Source organism: Zerene cesonia, unplaced genomic scaffold (genome assembly GCF_012273895.1).
Source record: "Zerene cesonia ecotype Mississippi unplaced genomic scaffold, Zerene_cesonia_1.1 Zces_u004, whole genome shotgun sequence".
NCBI classification, from domain to species: Eukaryota; Metazoa; Arthropoda; class Insecta; order Lepidoptera; family Pieridae; genus Zerene; species Zerene cesonia.
The window spans coordinates 548,970-571,436 of record NW_024045134.1 but is presented as its reverse complement, the minus strand read 5'-3'; the positions used below and the strand labels follow the sequence as shown (position 1 = coordinate 571,436).

Genomic DNA, 22,467 nt, shown 5'->3' with positions numbered 1-22,467 from the left:
ATATAGCATAATATCCTACTAATATTATAAATGCGAAAGTTTGTAAGGATGTGTGTATTTGTTACTCTTTCACGCAAAAACTACTGAACCGATTGCAATGAAATTTGGTACGCAGACAGCTGGACAACTGGAATAACATATAGGCAACTATTTCTCCCGATATTCCTACGAGATACGGCCTCACGCGGGTGAAACCGCGGGGCATAGCTAGTTTGGAAATATAAGCTTTACCTTCAAAGCCTTGAGTATGGGTGTGAGAGGAGGAGCCGGAGGCTCGTATCCTATCCTTTACCCTTCCTTAGCCGTATGTCTACATATGTTCATGGGTGGTAGTGATAGATTACCACCAGGCGAACTACCATCTCACCAACTTCCCACTGATACATAAAATAAAATTACAGTTCACGATAGCATGTACGAAGGCTAGCGAATTTGAATTTTGCAAATATCTGATTCTCACACTAGTTCCTCGATAACCACCTTTTGACCGATCGTAATTGTACAAACCCCACATTCAAATTATGAGTTCGATATTTATTTTAATGAAAAATTTTTATATTTGGTTTAACATCTATCTTAATTCCAAAATTGATCGCGAATATACTATATTGATATGGAATATGTATCGTATAATATTATAATAATTTCATTAGGTTATGTTTATGTTACGCTTAAATGTAGTATCAAATTATACATATATTATTCCCAATTAATTGTTTATTGTTGCTAAAATGCATACTTGTGATTAGCGAAACAAATATTCGTAGTGTTTATTTATTTACCTTGATTCATTAAGAGTTTCATGACCTTATCTTATTGACGTTGCAATAATTAATTAGTGTGTATTTAGCAATCAAGTCTTCTATTATATAAATTTAGGACCCCGGCTTCGCACGGCGACTTCTCGGTGCGAGACCGTGGCGTATATTTTCACTTGTATTATTTTTATTATAATGGTGTAGTTCAAGAAACAATAATAAAACAATGAATAAACGATTATGAAAGAAATATTCAAGTTGATAAGGATTTTAATTTAATCCTTGAAACATAGAGCTGTGATTGATAAATAAACAAGAAAAATTTGATATCTTTAGAAACATTGTGTTAGATAAATGTTGTGTTAACGACATCTTTGTAAATATTTTAACTATGTTTATAAGATATTTAGCATAAAAAGAAATAGGTCTAGTAGTATCAATCCAAATATTTGTAAAAAAGCCAGAGAGAGAGTGTATACTTATTAAAGAAAACATTGCAAATTTTTTGAATGAGACATACAAATGTATTTAGAAACATACGAGTATATTCAATGTTATAATGTTTATTCACTTCCAAATATTCACACGATTTAGCAATTCTTCGAAAAAGCAACACGTTTGAGGCTACATCATTCTCCTAGGTTTTATATATGACAATCGGATCGCTTTCAAACCAGTACCGCATGTAATGAGTGCGCGCCAAAACGCGTTGCGGATTTTTTTTTTATGCTGGCGGCTGGCGCTGACAAGAAATTAATCGGTTATTTTTAAAAATGTATAGTCTATTAATATTATTTGTGTTCAGTACTTTTAGTGTAAATGGACAGCTGCAGTGTGATAAAAATAACATTGATTTGACTGAATATGAAATTTTTCGGGACACAAACGGAGCGATTGAAGTAAATGGAACGATTTTCCCGCCAAATTATATTTATTCTAAGAACGTCAGTGGGCATACAAAAACATTCGGGTGTCCTTGCGAAAAAAGAAAGTGTTTTAGGAAGTGTTGTCCGCTTGGTTATGTTATGTATAAAAAATCATGTGCGAAAATGACTGATATTTTACAACGAGACGGGTTAAATTTGCATTTCTATGAGACATTTCGAAAAACTGTAAATTTGGAGGGCAGTGATGAGTTTGTTTTGTTGACGGGAGTGCCCTGTGACTGGGATATTTATACAGAATTTCTTCCATGGTTCATACAGGAGGTAGGTTTTTATTTTTCTCTCCTAGATTATTTAAAATAAATCTCCTACACTAAGAATAATAATGTTTTTATAAAGCTTACCAGAATTTTTAATGAACATTTTGTAAAGTTACCAGAGTCTCGCCTTGACCCGATAAAATGCATGCATATCCATAAATACATGCAGTATTAATGTGAATAAATTATCCTCATTTATAAATTATTTATCGAATTGATAGCTTCCATACATTTCGTTTCAAGACACTACCTAATATTAATTTAATGTAGTGCAAGAAATTAGATGGCATATATTAATTATAGTCCATCTCATGTACAACAAACATTCACGTTTTATTGTTTCTATAGGACAGGGAATTTAGTTCAAACCTTGAGGTTAATATATATAAATCTATTTATAAGGTAAATGAAAAACCTTTGCATACTTTTATAAAAAGAGGTTTATTACAAGGTCTTATGTTTCTTGCATAGTTTTCCTTATTATGAAAAATGGGTTTGCTATATAACACCTTATCTACCTATTAAACCAGAAATTAGAGTCGTTATCCAAATTAAACCAATAGCCTTAATTCCTGTTCCATTGTATTTACTATAAATATAGTCTATAAAATAAACTTACCTAGTAATTGTATATTTGTGATTTAAGACATATTAGTATTATGTTATCTGTGGATATTCAGAATTTTATAATTGTTATGAAGACCAAACATTACTAAATATTAAGTATTTTGTTAGATTGGTGCCAACACATAGTAGCACAGTATATAGTAGCACCTAGTCCTCGAAAACTAGCAGAGCGGTGTTTGGGAATGATTACTTTGTTGAAAGCTTGTCTCATGGCTTGATCACTTATCCAAGCGTGCTTTCGAAAAAGCTATTGAGAATATCCTAACTTCATAATAATAAAGAGGTATAGAGCGAAATGTAGTCGCAAAAAACTCAATATTGAACGGCGAAATACCCTCCCCTGAAGGAATGTTCCAACAGAAACGGGTACCTCCCTTTTTTTAGCTACTACTCGTTTAGTCAGCGACAGTATTTGACTTCTAAAAACCACGTCCATGTTATTCAAGCCTAACACAAAGTCCTGGACATAGGAACTAGATTTAGGTTATTAAGGTCTTAATAGGAGACAATCTCCGAATATCGGAGACCACGCTCCAGTGAGCGTGGTCTTGGATAGATTGACAGTCTTTACAGTTAAAGTATTGAAATCATCGGGATAAATAATATAATCAAATATCGGGCATTATATCCTTTAATTAATAAAAAATATTTTTGTTTTTAAAGACTTAGGTACATCAATAACTAATTGATACAATAACTACAAGCCAACTAGGCCGACTCTAAGAATGTCTTTTTCTTCAAGAATGTCTTTTTAATTTTTGGAATTTGATTCAAACGAATCAACTGGGTATATTTAAAGAACGTGTCAATAAATCGTGACTCGGCGCTAAGACTTATAGGAATTTCCCATTAATACCTAACTTTAGTCATAATTCACAAATAAGATTTAAACAATAATTCATGTAAAAGGCAATATTCTAGGAACTACATGCATAATTAATTCAAGAGCTTGTTTAGGTACGACCTTCACTCATAAGGATCTTAAATAACTACATATCCATATCCAACGGTATAAGATTTTTTTATTAAATCGGTTCAGTCATTCCATAGATTAACAAACGTATATATAGTTAATATTTTATAAAACTAAGAGTTATTATGTTTCATTTTTTGTTCAAAAACTATTATTTTATTTCTCAAAATTCAATTTATTTTAGCAAATACTGGCAAATATTGACGGATAAACAATTGAAGTTACAAGATAGCGTAACAAAAAGTAACATAAAACATTTATTAAAACCACAGATAACTTAATACTATACCAACACCACAGATAACATAACGGAACTGTGGATAACATAACGGAGATGTGAGGATTGAATGCACGATTAAATAAAGGTTGTACACGTATATAAGTTTTACACAATACAATACTGTAGTAGATTGATTGAAACGCAGGTAAAAGGGATTTGCACGGACGTAGCTATATCGTTTGCTTTTCCATCCTCCTAAAGATGAATTAACGGAACGAATAGCAAAGGAACTAGGTTATTAAATGGAAAGTAAGTGAAGATGGATAGATTTGCCTAACTTCAGTAACCGAAACGATAGATAGATACGATGTTCAACATACAACAAACGGCCGTTTGTGTTGCTATAATTGATATCATCTCTGTAAAGGCTAGTTACCATACGTATATTGTGGCTGATGTTTGATTGACACGTTGATATAGATAATAATAATTCTACTTTTAAATTAATATTCAGTAACTTCTCAGCAATGATATGAAAAATGAACATAATGTTGCATTTATTTCCAAAGAAGGTATTTTTATAACAGCAATCTACATGTGGAAGTTAAAGCTACAATCATTGTATGATGATTATTAATTCTATTCTACTAATATTGTAAATTCAAAAGTTCGTAAGTTTGAATGACTGTATGTATTAATGGATGTTTTTTATTCTTTCACGCAAAAACCACTGAACTGATTACAACGAAATTTGGTATGTAGATAGTTGGACAAGTGGAATAACACATAGGCAACTTTTTATCCCGATATTCCTAGACTAACATATGCATAGACACTATATGTTATAATGCAGACGAAATACGAAAATCATAGATTTATAAAATATGTATCCTCAAATAATATGGAAATTAAGTTAAATTCATTCAATCGACATTGAAATATCATTATCAAACATAAAAAACAGGATGCGGAAGAAGTGGGAGCCGTGATATTAGGACCTTGCTATATTTGATAGAGTTATAATAATAAAACTTTTATTTTGATACATATTAGATACATCTTTATAAATATCGGTATTTTGCAGCCCTCTACTTACAATATAAAAAATAATTATAAATACGACGGCCATATCAATCCAGAAAAAGAATCTTTTATAGTATTGGAATCTTGTTTAACAGATAACTGCATTTATCTCAATAAATATGATGTATATTTACATATCATTTTACAATATTTCGTCATCATCATCATCAGCCCATATATGATGCCACTGCTGGCACACAGGTGTCCTATGAGGGTTCAGGCCATAATCCACCACGATGGCCAAGTGCGGGTTGGTAGATGTCACATGTCGTCGAACTTTTGATTCTTGGACATGCCGGGTTCCTCACGCTGTTTTCCTTCACCGTTTAAAGCAGTGGTGATGTTATCTACATGTGCAGATAAATTGAAAAATCAGTTTATTTCCTAAAGGCTCGCCCGGTCTCGAACCTCAACTTGTCGATTTTGAAGTCCGAGGTTCGCACCACTGAGCCACCACTGCTTTTTTACAATATTATTACATAATGATATTTCATAGTATCTCGAATAAGGTTATATTCATTGCGATCAGACCACTTATGTAATTTATGGAGTAACACTTTTATGACGCCCTTAATCAAGTATTGCTTTTACGAGTTTCGTACCAATTATAACAATTACATACATCGTTGATTGAGAAAAGCTCAATAAAATTAACTATTAACGATTTATTACCAGAACATTCCATCGTAAATTGTTTCATGCTATGTCTACTCCGCTATGATATTCTATATGAAATTTAAACTTTTATTATTTTAAGTGATTACCTACTGTTAAGATGCCTTAAACCATTATAAAACAATAATGATATAGGTGTCTATTGAGAAATAAATGTATATAGATCTTTTTTTTAAATTGTTTATTAATAAAATTATTTATGATAAACAAATGATTACTAATTTATTTTTGCTTAAAGTATACAAAACAATCATTTTGACTTGGATAAATGATTTAGGTAGTATATTAATAATAAATCTAAATATAAGAAACATTACGCATTGCTTGACTGTACTGACTTACCTCGTTCTGTAATATAAAAAGTCTATCATAATGTGAGTGTATTCGATTCACCGAACTTATTATTATAATACTTTACCATATTTTTGACGATTTCAAGGTGCAAATATTATTAAAAATATAATCAAAATTAATTTCAAAAAGATAATTTGATATCAACATTTAAAATTAAAAAGTAACAGTTAAAACATAAAAAACCTGTATTTATCATTCGTTCAAAAATTAATACCAATATGACTAGACTAGCGTCAGCCAAATGTTGCGTTCAGGAATGTCGTACGAAATTGAACCGATTTATGGGTTACAAGCTTAATAATGTTCAGATTCTATTAGGCCGCCCTTAACCCACTTTATTTTATTATTCACCCGCTATTTCTTAACTGGATCGTGTTATTTTTATACACTCGTTCGTTTCAATATATTTATTCATTGAAAATGTTTGAATGCCATTGTCATGTTCTTTAATTCTCCATTCCCGCGCATTATTTCGTTTGAGCACAATTTAAATATCGAATTGTACTACGGTTTGGCTTTGACAGATTATGGTATGAGGATTAAAAAAAATAAAAACATGTTTTAAGCCATTCAGTATTTTTTACTTGATTCTTGATGGTGACCACTGTTTTCAAATGTTGCTAAATATTGTAAGTCGTAAGTATTGAATACCTTCCTTAATTAAACTATTTATGAATAAGAGTTTTGACTATCATTTAGAAATAATTTGTTCCCTTCGCAACCAAAGACTAAATATATAGTGGTAAATAATAACAATTATCATGCATTATTATTGATTCTTCTATAATGCTATTTACTCGCATGTAACATAATATAGTGCATCCTGTGTGTATCCTTTACTATGTGGCATCCCAACTTTGGGAAATTATAGTTTTTTGTGTTTTTCCTATTCCGCGCATGTGCAAAAATTTCCTATAAATTAGCACACGAACTCCTTTTTTAATGGAAATATGTTGTTTAAAATAATTTCGGATTTGTTCCAAAATTGAACACAGCATGCAGTGTATACATAGTTATATAATATAGTGTATATAGTTTTAGTTTATGTCTTTTATAAGTTTAAAGTGAATTATCGTCTTATAAGTATATAAACTATTTTGGATTAATCCGACCTTCATCTGCTAAAACAATTGTATGCGAGAGTAAACAGACCTGTGAAATGCATATATTTTTTCCTGCAATCGCTAATAGTCATTTCCGTTTCATAATACATGGCGTTGTTTATAATATTATTATTTACTAGCTATCCGAAAGGCCTCATGTTGTTCACGCAGTGGTTAGTGAGTGTGCTAATAAACTACTTTCGATGGTTACTGGAAGAAAGTTTAGTGCAAAGAGTAGCATACTGCTATGACGTAGTGATAAATATATAGTATTCTAATAAAATATGTGCGTTTATTGTGTGGCAATTCAATGAATAATTATTGATATTTGTTGCTTGGTAACGGTCAGATTGTTTACGTTTTTATTAATACCATATGACGACTTGAGCCATGGTAATTGAATTTTATAAGCTTTAAATTCATGTACTATGGTTTTACCTGCGGGTTCTACCAGGGCGACATATAATATCATGACTTTTGAACTTAAAAACAATTAAGTAATCTATGATTTAGTATTAACATTACATTTTTTTGCAAATTGATGCTCTGGTTTTGTCGTGAAATCGTTATAGTCAGATAGACAAACAGACGTTCGAATTGTGATTTTTAATCATATTTAAACAGCTGTCTTCAGAAAACAAAGATAATATAAATGTACAAGTAAAAAAGTACTATCGTGTTTTCGTTAATGTTATAATATTAAATTCTCCATTTATTCAAATAAATATAATTAGATAATTAGCTTTCTCACATGTCTGACTGTGTGAATTTGGACTAGACCATGTACATATCGCTAACTTCGTTGAATTAACAAACTGTTTTAAAGGATTTATCTACCATTTTAACTGTATAACATTAACTTTACGTAAGTAAATAAGTGCTATTTCTCAATACATAAGTATACCATTATTATACAATTGACAAATGCTCTAAAGATAAACTCACGTTAAGTCATTTCGTCACATTTGACACAAAGATATATTTCTGACCCTACCTAGAGTGAAGTAAGTATTCAGTAATCTGTACTATATGTATTACTCTCTATGGGAATCTTACGTACCTAAGTATATAGGCAGGGTGTAAAAACCTTTCATCCTTATTTTAGGCCCTTTAGGGGTTAAAATTTACAGAAAAAAGATAACCTATGTGCTGTCCTAGCCCTGGATCATCAATTATATATTTTCCAAAACTCATTGAAATCGGTTTTTAAAATCAAATTTGCCTACGTTCTATTCTGAGATATATAAGCCATATTATTGTAAAGATTCATAAACATCCATTCATTAACTTTTTCGTGAATAAGTAACAAACATCTGTCCATCCATACTCAGAAGTTTTTGTGTTTTTAATATTAGTAGGATAAATTCACATAGACAGTAATATATTGATATAGTGATGTCCTCTGTTTACCAACACTAAGTTCGTAGGTTTCTTACGCAAATTACACTTGAAAATTGTATACACCCTGATAACTAAATTGTTAATAGTTATTAGTCACTAATCCGATGTCGAAATGCTATTTCTAGTAAAACGTACTAATATAGTTTAATGTTATCTGTGGAATAGTTAATATACTATTATGTTATCTGTGGTATAAATAAGTTTGTCTTTTAGTCCCTAAAAAGTTTCTGGCGTTAAAAATATTGGCGACAACAATTTCTTTCATAAATGGAGATATAGCACTAAATATAATGAATTAATGTAGAAACGTAGAAATTAGTTAATTTTGTAAAAAGCGCCATCTGTTTTGGCTTCGAAAAAGGAGGAATGACGTCACATAATACAAAGTGCATTTATGTACTCCGTGTTAGGTCATAATGATTTCATCACAACACTATAGGTGGCGGTATATTGTAATGCAACTATCAGCGATATTTATTTATTTCATTCATTCATCATATTACATTTACTAATTTTATGCTATAATTTCTGTTTAATCTTTATACAATATAAAAGCTAATAGCACCTTAAAAACAACCAATTATATAAGAATTGCTCGTTTTATACAAATCTCGGCAACGACTCAAACTAATTTCAAGAAATTTAGTACCCAGGGGGTTTTGGTGACGTTAAAGCAATTTTTAGATCTTTGAGAACATAGGACGGCTTAGGCTTTTTTATGTCATAGCAGGCAACTGAGCCTCTCTAAATGCGCTGCCTGCTTTTAAGGGGTAAGGGATAAAAAAATTGACGAGTGGATAGAAGGAATGGACTAGAAAGGGTGAGGAAATGGAAACAAATGGAAACGGGACTCCTGCTCCGCCACTCACTGTACGAAACACAGTAGCATGCTATCATCATATCATCATTTCACGGTAGTTTCCTATGGGCGTGTGGTACTTCCCGAGGTGCGAGGTGGCCCAATTCGTGCTTAAGCGTACTCAACTCCTACAATTAATTATCCTCATATATTTGAAAAAGAATCCACTCTTAATTGTCTAACAATCTGGTTTAACACCATGTTATATTACTAAAAATATGTTCCGCATTAAAATCATGTAATAAAAAAAATGAAATTCTGCTATTTGAGAACAATGCAGAATTAATTTAATTCTTCGCTGGAAGTCACGGTCAGTTCTGTTAAAATATGACCTTTGCTCTATTATTATGTGCTACACGCAAATCTAACATAGTTAAATACATATGTAGTAATAATTACTTACAAAATTTCCGGGACATCCACTATTTGATATTACTATTTCATCATTTGGGAGTTACGGAATGTGAACGGGTATAAATTATACCGTGTAATTCTTATTTAAATTAAGCTCTAGGGGTTGCATATCCTTTTAGCAAAATTGTTATTATGGAAATAGTTTTATACATACATGATTATATATATAACATCGGTTTCTTTTCAAGGTCTAGGGCGGATTTAGTGAACATAAAGGAATATAAACATAAAACTGGTATAATCACCTTAACTGTACTTTACTTTATACATTACTACTATTGCATAATAATGACACATCCGATTTCGGGTAAATTTTCTCCCTTTTGGTAATTAAAATATTAAATACTGGCCGCTTGATCCGCGACAAATAAAATAGCTTATTGTTTTAGCAGATGAAGGTCGGCTTAATTCAAAATAGTTTATATACTTATAAAAGACATAAACTAAAACTCTATAGACTATATTATGTACCTCTATATACCTATATATAGACTACATGCTATGTTCAATGTTGGAACAAAATGCAATTTTTTTAAACAACGTGATATTTCTATTCAAACAAGAGTTCGTGTGCTAATTTATCTCAAAATTTTTGCATATTTTATCAATTCTTTTCTCTGCAGCCAAAAAACTGCCTTTTGTACAATTCGTATTGAGTGTATATTTTAATATATTATTATGGTACGATAAAGAATGGTAAAAAATAAAAATACTATCCGAAAGAGAGAAAGAAACCTTTACTATCTTAATAATATTATAATTATTAATTACTAAAGATAAGGTATCTTTGTAATCTCGTCTCTAATTCAACATTAAATTATATTATTGTAATCAAACAAACCCCACAAAGGTTTTTACCGAGTATACTCAATAGCATACATAACTCATAGCTATAAACTTATACCGGAGATTCGAAAATTTAAACATCACAATAAATACTGATATTAAAACTTAGACCCTTGCAAGATTCTATGAGCAAAGATGTTATATAAAAATATGTTTTGTTATTTGTTGGCTCAACACCCATTTGACAAAATTGTCCTATCTTTAATTAATAATTAGTTTAATATTGGGCATCATCTATCTAGTCAATTGATAGTGGGATGGGTTTTGCCAACAACGGAACGAATCAGAATGCCTATGACCAAAATAAAGCAATTTACTGCAATGTAATTTGTTAGGAAATGTAAATTGTGTGTTGTTTTCAACAATTTTCATAAGTTCGTAATTATCAAATCGCGTTCAAAAGCTAGTACTATTACTAGCTTTTGAACGCGACTTCGCACGCGTTAATTTCGAAAAAACATCGCTTCTGCCTTATTTTTCAATGTTTTTATACATATAAGCCGTCTTCTTGAATCAGTCTTTCTATTAAAAACCCCACCAAAATTTGTTGCGTTATTTTAAAGATCTAAGCATAACAGTCGGCGGAAAGCAACTTCCTTTCTATCGCGACTTTTATAACGTCTCATGTAATCTTCTTTTTGCTCTTATCCTTAAATTGGTTTGACTTCAGTTAAGCTTATGCATGTATTATTCTGGTGCTTGAGCTACATCAGTGCCAAGTATCATCAAAATCCGTTCAAAGGCTTTTCGGGTGAGAGAGTAACAAATAGACATTACCGTTGACTTGTATAGGACTGATTATTCTTTACATAGGTAATTAATTTATACCAAAAGTTAAGATTATACCACTCGTTTATTTCAATGGAATACAGATGTATGCTCATTGTTAATAGGCTTAATTTGATAATAGAATCATAATCTAATTACGGTTATTAACAATGAGCTCGGTATAAAAGTAAATAATTGATTATATTGTCATAAATAAAATATTAGGTCACAGCCGAGAGCAAAATAATTATTTTTCAATTATGATTTCCTGTAAGTATTAAAGGACTTAAAGTTACATTTATTCATTATCCTTGTGAATTTAGTAACAATCAGATGAATTCATAAAATTATTCTACAGTTTATATGTGGTATTTATATTATATGCTTTTTGTGTATTGTACTAGGTATATCGTATGTTTTTGTGCCTTGTTGTGTCTGCGTTCGTGAATTCCTTTAAAATTCATTTAATGTCTCAATGTAAGTGAACACTTAAAACCGGCAACCAGAAACACACACACCATACCTGGGCGACGTGGAGCACGTTCACGTAACATGGCATCGCTTAGTAATGTAATAATACACTTACGAGTAGTATTTTCCGCATGACCGATGAACAGAAGAATAAATAGTTGAATAAGATATATTTTAATGTAACTCAATGTCTGTAAATTGATTGAAGACAGTCATTTCTAAACCCTGCCACAAGGAAAGCAGGTGGAATAAGCCCGCTATCAAAATCATTCAGTCTCTCAAGAATATTTTTACTAAGAATATAAACAGATACATAAAATTACTATATCGCGTTGAACCCACTCCCTTTCTTCATTATATCCCGTATTCCAGATTCTGAAAGATTACTTATTAGCACGTATTAGATAAAAACTTTATACTGTAACTATTAGGCCCCCAAAAACATGCATTTTTGACTTCCATTCCACTTGTATCTAAAGATATATATATGTATCAATGCAACTTCATGCACTAACACTGAAAATTATAAAAAAAAACACCTTTAAAGAACGTTTTTCTTCGAAGTCATCGATATGTTTAGTATTCGCAAACACTAATTCATTACCTAGAACGCTATCAGCTGATTATGTCAAACGACGGATTACAATCACAAAATGAAACGACCGTTCCACTTGCAGTTTAGAAGCTTTCATTATACACTGCTTGCTTGTAGGGTACATGATGATTTGATATGCTATGTCAAGCGGCAATGTAGTTTACACGCACGGTGATTTCAACATCCTTGACAGGTCTACACCGAAATACTTGACTCTTGATTCTTGAGACTTGAAGTAAGTCAGTTTTATTTCAGATCTCGAGATAGACGTACGTTATTGGTCTGATAAAATCGCGAGTGTTTCACGAGTTGAGGTGTGATTTGATCAGTTGTGTTCGTTTCTTTCTGGCAATTTTCTATTTAGCAATTTTTTCTATTTGCTAGAAAACCACAATGAAAATGTTTTAAATTTCGGATTTGTGTGATAGGTCCTATTTGGTGTACCTGTTTTTCTAAAACGAATATTGCATTAACATTAGTTCATTAAATTAATTATTGAGAATGTCCAAAAGAATTTATTTTTGTGAAGTAATTTATTTTTTAAGATATTATTTACAATAAAATATATTTTATTGTGGACAAGTAAGTAAAAAATATAAGTTTCCATAAACGTGTTTAATTAAACATACAAATTTTCTGTTCGATACAACGTTATAAATATCAAATTAAAATTCCATCCACTTGTATCTTAATCTGATTCAGATTATGTTAAGTTGTATTATTTAAAATCTACAACATTATGTTAATAAAAACAGGTAAACCCTAATAGAACCTGTTTTGTACGATTCCTTTGCATACATAAGCAAATAATATTATAAATATAGATAGTATAAATGAATATACAATAAAATAACATACAACATGTACTTTGTAAAAGCTCAAAAAACAGTGTATAATATAATCATGTACACTTAATAACATCCAACGTAGTCTACCTATTGTAGATAAACCGGAATAACAGTATTTTATAGCCATCGCTTCATTGCAGAAGATTCATTAGAAACGTTCTCTCGTCAACCTATATTCTATAATAAATAAAAACTCATGTAAGATGAACAACTTCAAATATAAATTGATTCTAATGAGCTTTTTATAAGCTAGTCCACTTGCTACTTACGATCAGGAAATTCGTAAAGATATAGATACAAAAAACAAAAAGGCATGAACTCAATTCTAAACGTTCACTTTATTTTATATGAATTTCATATAAGAGCAGTTGATACATAGTCATAGATGAATGGCTATTTGTAAAAACCCATGTACCTACCCATACGGCAATTTACTGTTTTTACACAATAGGTAAGTAAATAAATACCGGTAATGTACGTGATATTAGATTGAAACTGTTCGTAAACAAACACATAGTTATGAATACATATATCCAAATATCCAGCACTCTTTAATTACATTTATTAATTATAATTTATAGTATTTCGTGAATCTATTGTTAAAAACTAAATTTATTCGCCTATTTTTTTTGACAGTTTAAGTAATTTATTTAATGAACAATTGTTAAGAAAAAAAATTACTACAGAAGGATGTGAGAACTTGGATAATTCAATAAAAGTTAATTACAACGCTTTGACTTCGTATAATTACGTAAATAAAACGAATAACGAAATAATGATGACATACTTAAATTCTCTGACCCACATCATATAGACAACAAGTTTATCATTTCAAGACGGTGTTTCTATAACTAACATCACACTTTATTAATTACCAATTATTATTACAGTTAAAATGCCGCAATTACAAAATCGTTTCATGAATAACCTTAATTGTAACTAAGGAAATCCCTCTTTGAGTAAAAACATTGCGTACCAGGAACTTTTTTAGTTGCTGCGTAGCTGTGGTCCCAGGTGGCAATAATTTCGCATGCAAAGCATGCGTCGATGATCACATTCCGAACATATTAAGTGACAAACAAAATGCTCAAAGTGATCTTAATTCTAGCGCTCGTTTCGATCTGTGAGTGTGAACAGTGCGATTTTAATACGTCAGTGGACATTACCGATGGCATTCGACTGAATGGTGTAATTACTTACAATGGATTCACTTACGACACTGCCGAATACTTCCATGACGCCCGCAGTGGCACTGAGAGAGGTTGTATATGCAACAAGAAGACGTGCATAAAGAAGTGCTGCCCACCAGGTCAGGGTTACAAGATAGTTGAGAAGCAATGTGTCAACGTTGCTGAGGAGTTTAATCCCATCGTATGGGATGAATACAGGAGAGTACAGGATGAGAGTGCGAAAGAGTTGTTCCATTTCAATTCTGGGAAACCGATTTGTAAGGAGAATGAAGTACGGATCCAAGTATCGGAACCGTTTAGCGTGTTTAATATTGTGACGGTGAGTTTGAAGGTTAACTAGTATAGATATTAATAAATATATATGAAAAAATGTATACCAATTTGTTTATAAATACGTAATTAATTACAATATAATTTCTATTGTAACACAGTAAGGATAGAATTGGCCTGTTGCATGTATTAAGACGCGTTATTAGAAAAAAATACACACTATACTGGACGAACAAGGAAAATTTTACACTATTGTCTAAAAAAATGAATGACTCCACGTTATTCATAAAGTTCGTTAGTTTATTACTCTATTTGTCCTTAAAATTAATTACACAAGCATATTATTTACTTCTCTTATAATTATTACACTATACAATAACAAAAACCAACAAAAAAAGTATTGAATCAAAACGATTGTACATGCTAAACAACAGCGAGGCCGATCGAGGAATTAATTTAAAAATTTAAGAAGCGTACATTAAAGAAATGATCAAGTAAACTAAATCATCTCATTATAAAAACAGTTCAAACAGACCTAAATATTATAAAGCATTCTAAATTCTTAGAAACAATATTTTCGAGGAGGCTACTGGTACTTCCCCACTACCTTATGACGAAGAAAATTCGACTGAATGCTTTTGTTTATTTTAGTATAGATATGATAATCAATTACGTCTACCCACTTAACCATGTAAATGATAGTGATTGATAAGATAAAGCGTTCCAATGGTTATTTTGGCTACTTTACTGGATAATCCGGGTTTCGATTTCGAATTAACATATTGGCGGAACAATAAAGCGGGCATATGCTTTATTTGAATTAATGTTGTTCTAAAATTTCTAGAATGTTCTGCTTGAATACTTTTATAGGAATGAAGTAAATATTATTGTTAGAGAATTTCCCTTGACGTCAAACCACGGTGATTTAATATTTATTTTTTATGTTATATACTATAATCTATAATCTGGATCTGTGGATATTTTTATAGGTTTTCCTGGAATAATATGAATAGTTTTAATTATTTTCATTAATCGTTGCATTTAATAAGATGGAAAATATTATAAAATCATGTATTTTGGGGATTCAAAAGCGCTTGTGAAGGAAGTCTAATTAATAGATAAATGTTTGAGTTTGAGTTTTATGGTTTTCGCTACTTGGTATAAAAGAAAAATTTAAATGGTCCTCGACTTTAATTACATAGGAAGAGATATAAAAATAAAACAACATTTTGATAACATGCTTTATCCTATGTATTATTAACGTTCATTATGATTACCGGCGTTTCGCTTTGCCAAATATGAAATGGGTTCTCAATTCGGATGTTTTTTTTTTTTTAATTGTATCACTCAATAACTCCTTGGGTATTCAGCCGTTTGATTTTTTTTTATTTGATAGTACAAACATTTTGTCTCATTTTAAATACTGATACCTTTTTCCCCAGGAACGTCGCTGGACTTGTTTATAGAAAAGTTCAATTAAAGATAAATGGATTTTTGAGAAAAGAAAATCTTAAGTATGCTATTAATTTTTCAAATAATTAAAAACATAGCTTAATGCTAAAAAACGTAACAAGTGATACACGGTTTGCCATAATGTACGTATCGTTTCATCCAGTCTCATTTTTAATTACTATGGCGTGTAGTATGACACTAATAACGATAATTTTTATTACGTAATTCATCTCATTGTTTTACTGGTCAAACAAGTTTATTTTATATAAATGTTGTATTGTATATAATCTAGACCCTCATAGTAACTGTAATATACAATATAGATTTACTGACAATTAAATTTTAAAACGAAATTTGTGTTTGCAAAGTTGTTTATTCATTTATAAAGAATTTCCAACATAGAATACACATAACATTTCATATAACTTGCGTTGAATACATATTCTTTGTATCTTTATTTAAAGGGAAATTACAACATTTAGATTTACGAGATAGTGCGTTAAGGAAATTATATAATAATAAAAGTTTCAAGAATTATTATTACATAATTCATTTGCAACATAATGTCAAACGTCATTATATTAAATAACAATAAAAAAACATTCTTCCTCTTTAAAGGCATCCCCCGATAACATACAGGGCGCAATAAAACATTTTTATATTCAATTACATAATTGTTCGCAGAGTTAAATGAAGGTTTTTAGACAAGCACTGGCCACGAATATTATAAGAATTGACTTTTTACCCAACATAGTCGCTAATGAATTCAATTATTGTGATCCATTAACGCGTCTAGATTGCTTTCATGTTTGGATAGACAATCAGCAGTTATTGATAATGAGTAGTTGTGAATGCTTGACTATCGTTTCTTTGTTTCGGCTTGTGTATTTAAGGATCATAAGTATAATGAATGTGACTCATGACCTGAAGTGGTGCAAATTAATAATAAGAAGCTAGACACAGACACCTAAACATTTCCTTTACAATAGAAGGAGAACAGTACACTAGAGTCTAGTTCTGTCATCTCGCCGTCGCCCGTAGATACATCATTTAGTCTGTAGGTCTTAGGGATTATAGGCATATTCATGTGTGAATGATTTTTTTTTAAGTCGGTCCAGTAGTTGCTGAGATTAGCGCGTTCAAAAATATTTTTTAAATAACTCTAATCACAATGTAATTATGGGCTTTAGTCGTGTAATTTAATGATATGACAGTTATGTATGTACAGTTTGAGATCCGGTTCGGATAAAGTTATTTAAAGTATAATCTACAAACTAATCTATATTGAGGATTGGAAATCACGGATCTTCATGTCATGTTCTTTTTCTATGTGTGATAAAAATAGTATTGTAATACCAAATAAAAATGTCATACATTTATAACAACAATTCGTTCACTTTTGTGCAATAACTACTGAACTCATTTTAAAGAATTTAATGCGGAAGATTTTGGTCAGAAAAGAATATTATAAAAGTAATACTACATTCAGTTCACTGGTACTATTGGTATTCGTTAACAAAAATGCAGGCTCCATCTAATGCGTATAATGACTGTATAGTGTCTATACTGTGACACTTTAAATTTATTTATACGCGGAACTGATAATCAATTGAATACACAATTCTAGGAACTATTTTATAGAGACGAATACGTGTAACTTCAATTATTCAAGTAATACAAGAGGATACGGACAATCTACTTGGAAAACGATTTATAGCTTTTATAATACGAATATGCGACACAAACATGCAAACATACAGGTGAAGCTTAAAAAACATGTCAAGAAATCTGGACTACTTCATGATATATTTTAAGGAAACGCCACGGACAAAAAACTTGTATTTATTTATTCGGTGAAATCGCTCCTTACTGTGTGTTCCATGCAATACAAATGGATTCTTGTCATTTGAAGTTGTATTAGTACATAGTATTTGTTTTAAAACTTGTTTTACATATGTGTAAATACTAACTGTAAACGCCTCATATAGGTATAATGAATAAAAATATTGTAACTAAAGTCATATTGTTTTTGGTACGTTTTTAGACACACATATTGATGCATATGTTTTGCATTCTGCTAAAACTCCACCTGAAAAGGATCTTCGAGCTAAAAATATATAAAAGCAGAAGCCAGAACCTTTGATTGTTTGTGCTCGATAAAGGAATGATTGGTGATAAACAAATACCACTTTATACACCTGAGCAAATGTATATTTTAATGTGCTTACTTTCGTATGTTTACAAAGGTTTGTTTGAATTTCTTTCGGTAGTGGTTAATCCCTTGACCTTGAAGCTGAGCTTACGCAGCATTCCGTCCAATTTAATATCATGCTTACAAAAATACGTTTTTCCCTTGAATATAATGAAGTTGATGATGCAGCCATTCTTAATTCAGAAATTATACACTAGAGGAAATTCCTTAAAAAGCTGCTTTAATCTTTGATTGCTCTACTGTACATTACTCTTAATTAAAAGGTCGTAAAATATCATCAAAAGAACGTTTATTGATTATTTATGCGTTTATAGGTTGGGTTATAAAAAGGTTTATCATCGGTCAATAAGTGTCTTTGCGTGAAGAAATGTAAAAAAATATAATTGTGATTCTTTTTGTTTTTAGACCAATATTTTATCCTCTTGGGGGTAAAATTTATCTAACTCTTTACATAACGGATGCCTACGTCATAGCATTTATCTGCATGCCAAATTTCAGCCCGTTCCGTCCATTGGTTTGGGCTATGCATTGATAGATCACTAGTCACTCACCTTTGAGTTATATATGTATATTTAGATGCGATATACGGTCTACATATTATTATAACAAAATCAAGGGAATGTAGGTATTTTTATACGAAAAATTTATTATGAGCGAGTATTCACTATTCAGTTATATAGCTTAAAAGTAAACAATTGGAGTAACATATAACTACGCTTATAATTATTCTGCTTTGTGAACACTGTCAAGCGTAATTAATTAAAACATTATGTTGTCACCTTTTCAACAAAACTCAACAAATTAGGCCCTTGACGATCTTGTGTCAACACAGGTAGTCATTTTGATAAATTAATGTTTTAATATTTTTCTATTAGCCGTTTGTTCCATTTTAATATTTACATCCACATTGTGTTTGCATAAAAATCAAAATCATCATCCATGAACAAAATACTTCATATTTTTATCGATTAATGCAACAAAATACGTCTAGATATTAATAGCTGAGCCGGCAAACGCTATTCTACTCTGCGCTGGTTTACTCTTGTCATTTAGGTGTATGGAAAATAGATGTTGACCGATTTTCAGACCTATATGCACACAAAATTTCATTAGAATCGGCCCAGCCGTTTCGGATGAGCATGGTAACTAACGTGACACGAGAGTTTTATATATCTAGAGATAATTGTGCTGTTTTAATGTTACATACATTTAAAGCACTACAACTACTTACCTTTACCATTTTTTTTTTCTGGCCGTTACTTATATGAATAATATTTAAACAAACAGGCATCTAAAACAGGTTCCGTGATGGCTTCGGCAAAATCTCCCAGACTCCACGTGGCGAGAAATGACCTCTCATTATATGTGAATGACTTGTCGAAAGCATTACATTTGATTCACTTGAAATTACGATTAATAGATAAATAGCTCTGGGAGAACAAAATTAGCTTTCGTCTGAATTATTTTCACATATTGGCTCTTTTCCTGGTATTTTGTTTTTTTGACCCGTGATAAAAATAAAGCCTTGGTTACTTGGTTACTTGGTTATCCTTCCCCCATATAGGAAAGGATTCCCCTAAGGTATCCATTTTTCGAAAGGTTGTAATCGAGTTATAATCTGTACTGCTTTACTTAATACTTAAGATACCCTGCAAGTGTCATCAAATACAAATTTTTATATCATATTAATTTTTTTATACGACAGTACTCGATTTTTTTAACACATTAGGTTTATCCTACCCAAAAAATACGGAGCTTTATGTTATATACGCTTATCTGTCCTTCTTCATGGATTAGCGGATTTCTCGATATGGATATTAATTAAAAAGGCTTGTATAGTAAATTACTGCTCAATATGACAAATTTAAAATCCAAGATGGCCGTCAACTAAAAATGAACGTGTGGTTCACAGGATGGTAAGCTGTTAATCGAGACACCAAACACAATACCACCTTGGACGGTGTTTGGCCCAGACAAGTATTGTATCGACACGTTCGTCTATGAAGATGAAAAGGGTGATCGTACATCTAAATTAGACGCATTAGTATGCTTTGCCGAGGCCGCTCATGAGGAACATCAGTTGTTGAGCGTTGTATGTGAGTATATTTAATATATTCCCGATTCCTTTTCCTCACCCTTCCCAGTCCATTCCTTCTTTCCTTTAAAAGCGGGCAGAACATTGGCACAACCTCTCCAAATGTTAATGGGCTGTGGTGATCCTTTATCACCAGGCGAACCACAAACTCATTTACCCTCTTATGACATTAAATAAATAAAAATATTAGTAGTAGTATAATAATGTAAATTAAAACTTTACTTTGAAATAAAAGGAGGGTTATAGTGACATCTTAAAGCTAATCACTTATTCCAGTGTGGTTAAAAGACAAATGTATAAGTGTATAATCAAATAAATTACAGTGTATTTGGGTCATAATAAGGTAAGTTTTCACCAAATTTCGTAGAAAAAAAAAAATTTTGAAAAAACCAAAAACTTGCTTTTTTGAATATTTCACCTAAATTTTGAGGTCATGTGAAAAAAATTGCAAGTACAATAGTTGTAGATCTTTTTATTACCTACAACTTTGCCATTTAACTTTTTTCCATAGGACTTGTAGTTTTGCCGGAAATCAAGATAAACCATTTTTTACCCTTAAAAACTCACCCCCTCCCACTTGCCGGACTCGGATCGTCTGTAATTTATTTTTCCTTTCATTTTGATAATATTCCCCTCCTTTTCTAATGGGTTTCATCCTACTGTATTTTTTTTTCATTTTTTACCATTTTTAAAAGCTTCAGCCCTGGTCTATTTATGATCATTGCCACACTGCTGATTCTCTAAAATTCGAGGATTTAATTTTTTCACAGCTTTAATGTTTAATTTTATAGCATTTAAATGTTTTATAAATGAGAAATTTTGATAGATTAGAATTTTTTTCTATTACTTCTTGTTCATAGCTATTGTGTTTATTTGTGACAAATTAAACTTAAACCGTTGAAGAGTTATAAATAGTACACTATATGAAATACTCGACTAATTATTAAATAATTTGATGACATCTTTGACACCAAAGATTATAAATTCTTGGGTATTCCTGCGGCGAAATGATATATTATCACAATAAACACCCATAAATCAAATGAGTTTAAACAAACGAAATTTATTTACGTAGTTTTGTAATAATAATTATATATATTTTTCATTATCTCCATACTACCTTTACAAATACATTAGCCATCAAATTTTCTTTAATAATTATTTCTTTCTTTATAATCTTAATATATAAATTACGCACATTGTTTGTCCGCGATAGACTCCTAAACTACTAAACCGATTTCATTTAAATTTGCACACGATGTGCAGTTTGATCTAACTTAAACGATAGGATAGTTTATATTATTTCAATTACGTTAAATGACTACTCGGGCGGAGCCGGGGCGTGTAGGATTGGTATAGATTTTACCTTACTATATCTCTATCCCAAATAATTTCAGGTATGTTAATCTCCTGTGTGTTCATCCTCGTGACGGTGGCTGTGTATTGCTGGTTACCAGAACTGCGGAACCTTCACGGAAGAGTCCTGATTGCCTATCTGCTGAGCTTGTTCGTGGGTTTTGTCTTCCTCTCCACTATGAAGATATTACTTTTGATCGACAACATCTCTCATACCTGTTGCGTCGTATTTAGTAAGTACCTTGACGAATTTAAAGTTTTATTCAATCCCCATTGAATTTTCTTTGTATATGATATATTTAGGTATATGCAATTGTAAATTTCTAAATCAATTTCTCCTTAAAATCGATGCCTTCCTCCCTAATCACTCTATGACACTAAAATTATAAATGTGAAAGTTTGTTTGGATGTTTGTCCGTCAAACGCTGATACAACTTAACGAATTTCGATAAAATTTGGTATACAGGCAGGGTATGAGCTGACTTGGGTGATAGGATACTTTTTATCCCGATTATGTGCTCCCGTTGGATAAAACAGGAATATAGATATCCGGGCGGAGCCGGGACGAGCGATATTTTGCCGAGTACCTATGACATAAATAAAATAGTAACTTATAGCATAAAATAAAACTAAAAAAACACGCTGTAATGTACATAATGAAATCACCCACTCATTGTCTCACTTCTTCTAATA

General features: G+C 31.1%; 1 protein-coding gene across 9 annotated transcripts in view; it reads left to right on the top strand.

The window, feature by feature from the left end:
• Window positions 1-1,443: 1,443 nt before the first annotated feature.
• The window catches only part of LOC119838643 (probable G-protein coupled receptor Mth-like 3), a 35,153-nt gene continuing 14,129 nt past the window's right edge, over window positions 1,444-22,467 (top strand). For 3 of the 9 annotated variants that reach the window (XM_038364686.1, XM_038364685.1, XM_038364677.1), the window contains exons 1-3: window positions 1,444-1,966; window positions 20,236-20,419; window positions 21,816-22,007. In XM_038364686.1, the coding sequence (XP_038220614.1) occupies window positions 1,532-1,966; window positions 20,236-20,419; window positions 21,816-22,007 (811 nt within the window). In that variant the 5' untranslated portion in view covers window positions 1,444-1,531. Of the gene's footprint in view, window positions 1,967-12,594; window positions 12,685-14,089; window positions 14,709-20,235; window positions 20,420-21,815; window positions 22,008-22,467 lie in introns of those variants that run through there. The other 6 variants (XM_038364678.1, XM_038364681.1, XM_038364679.1 and 3 more) reach the window with 6 other exon arrangements.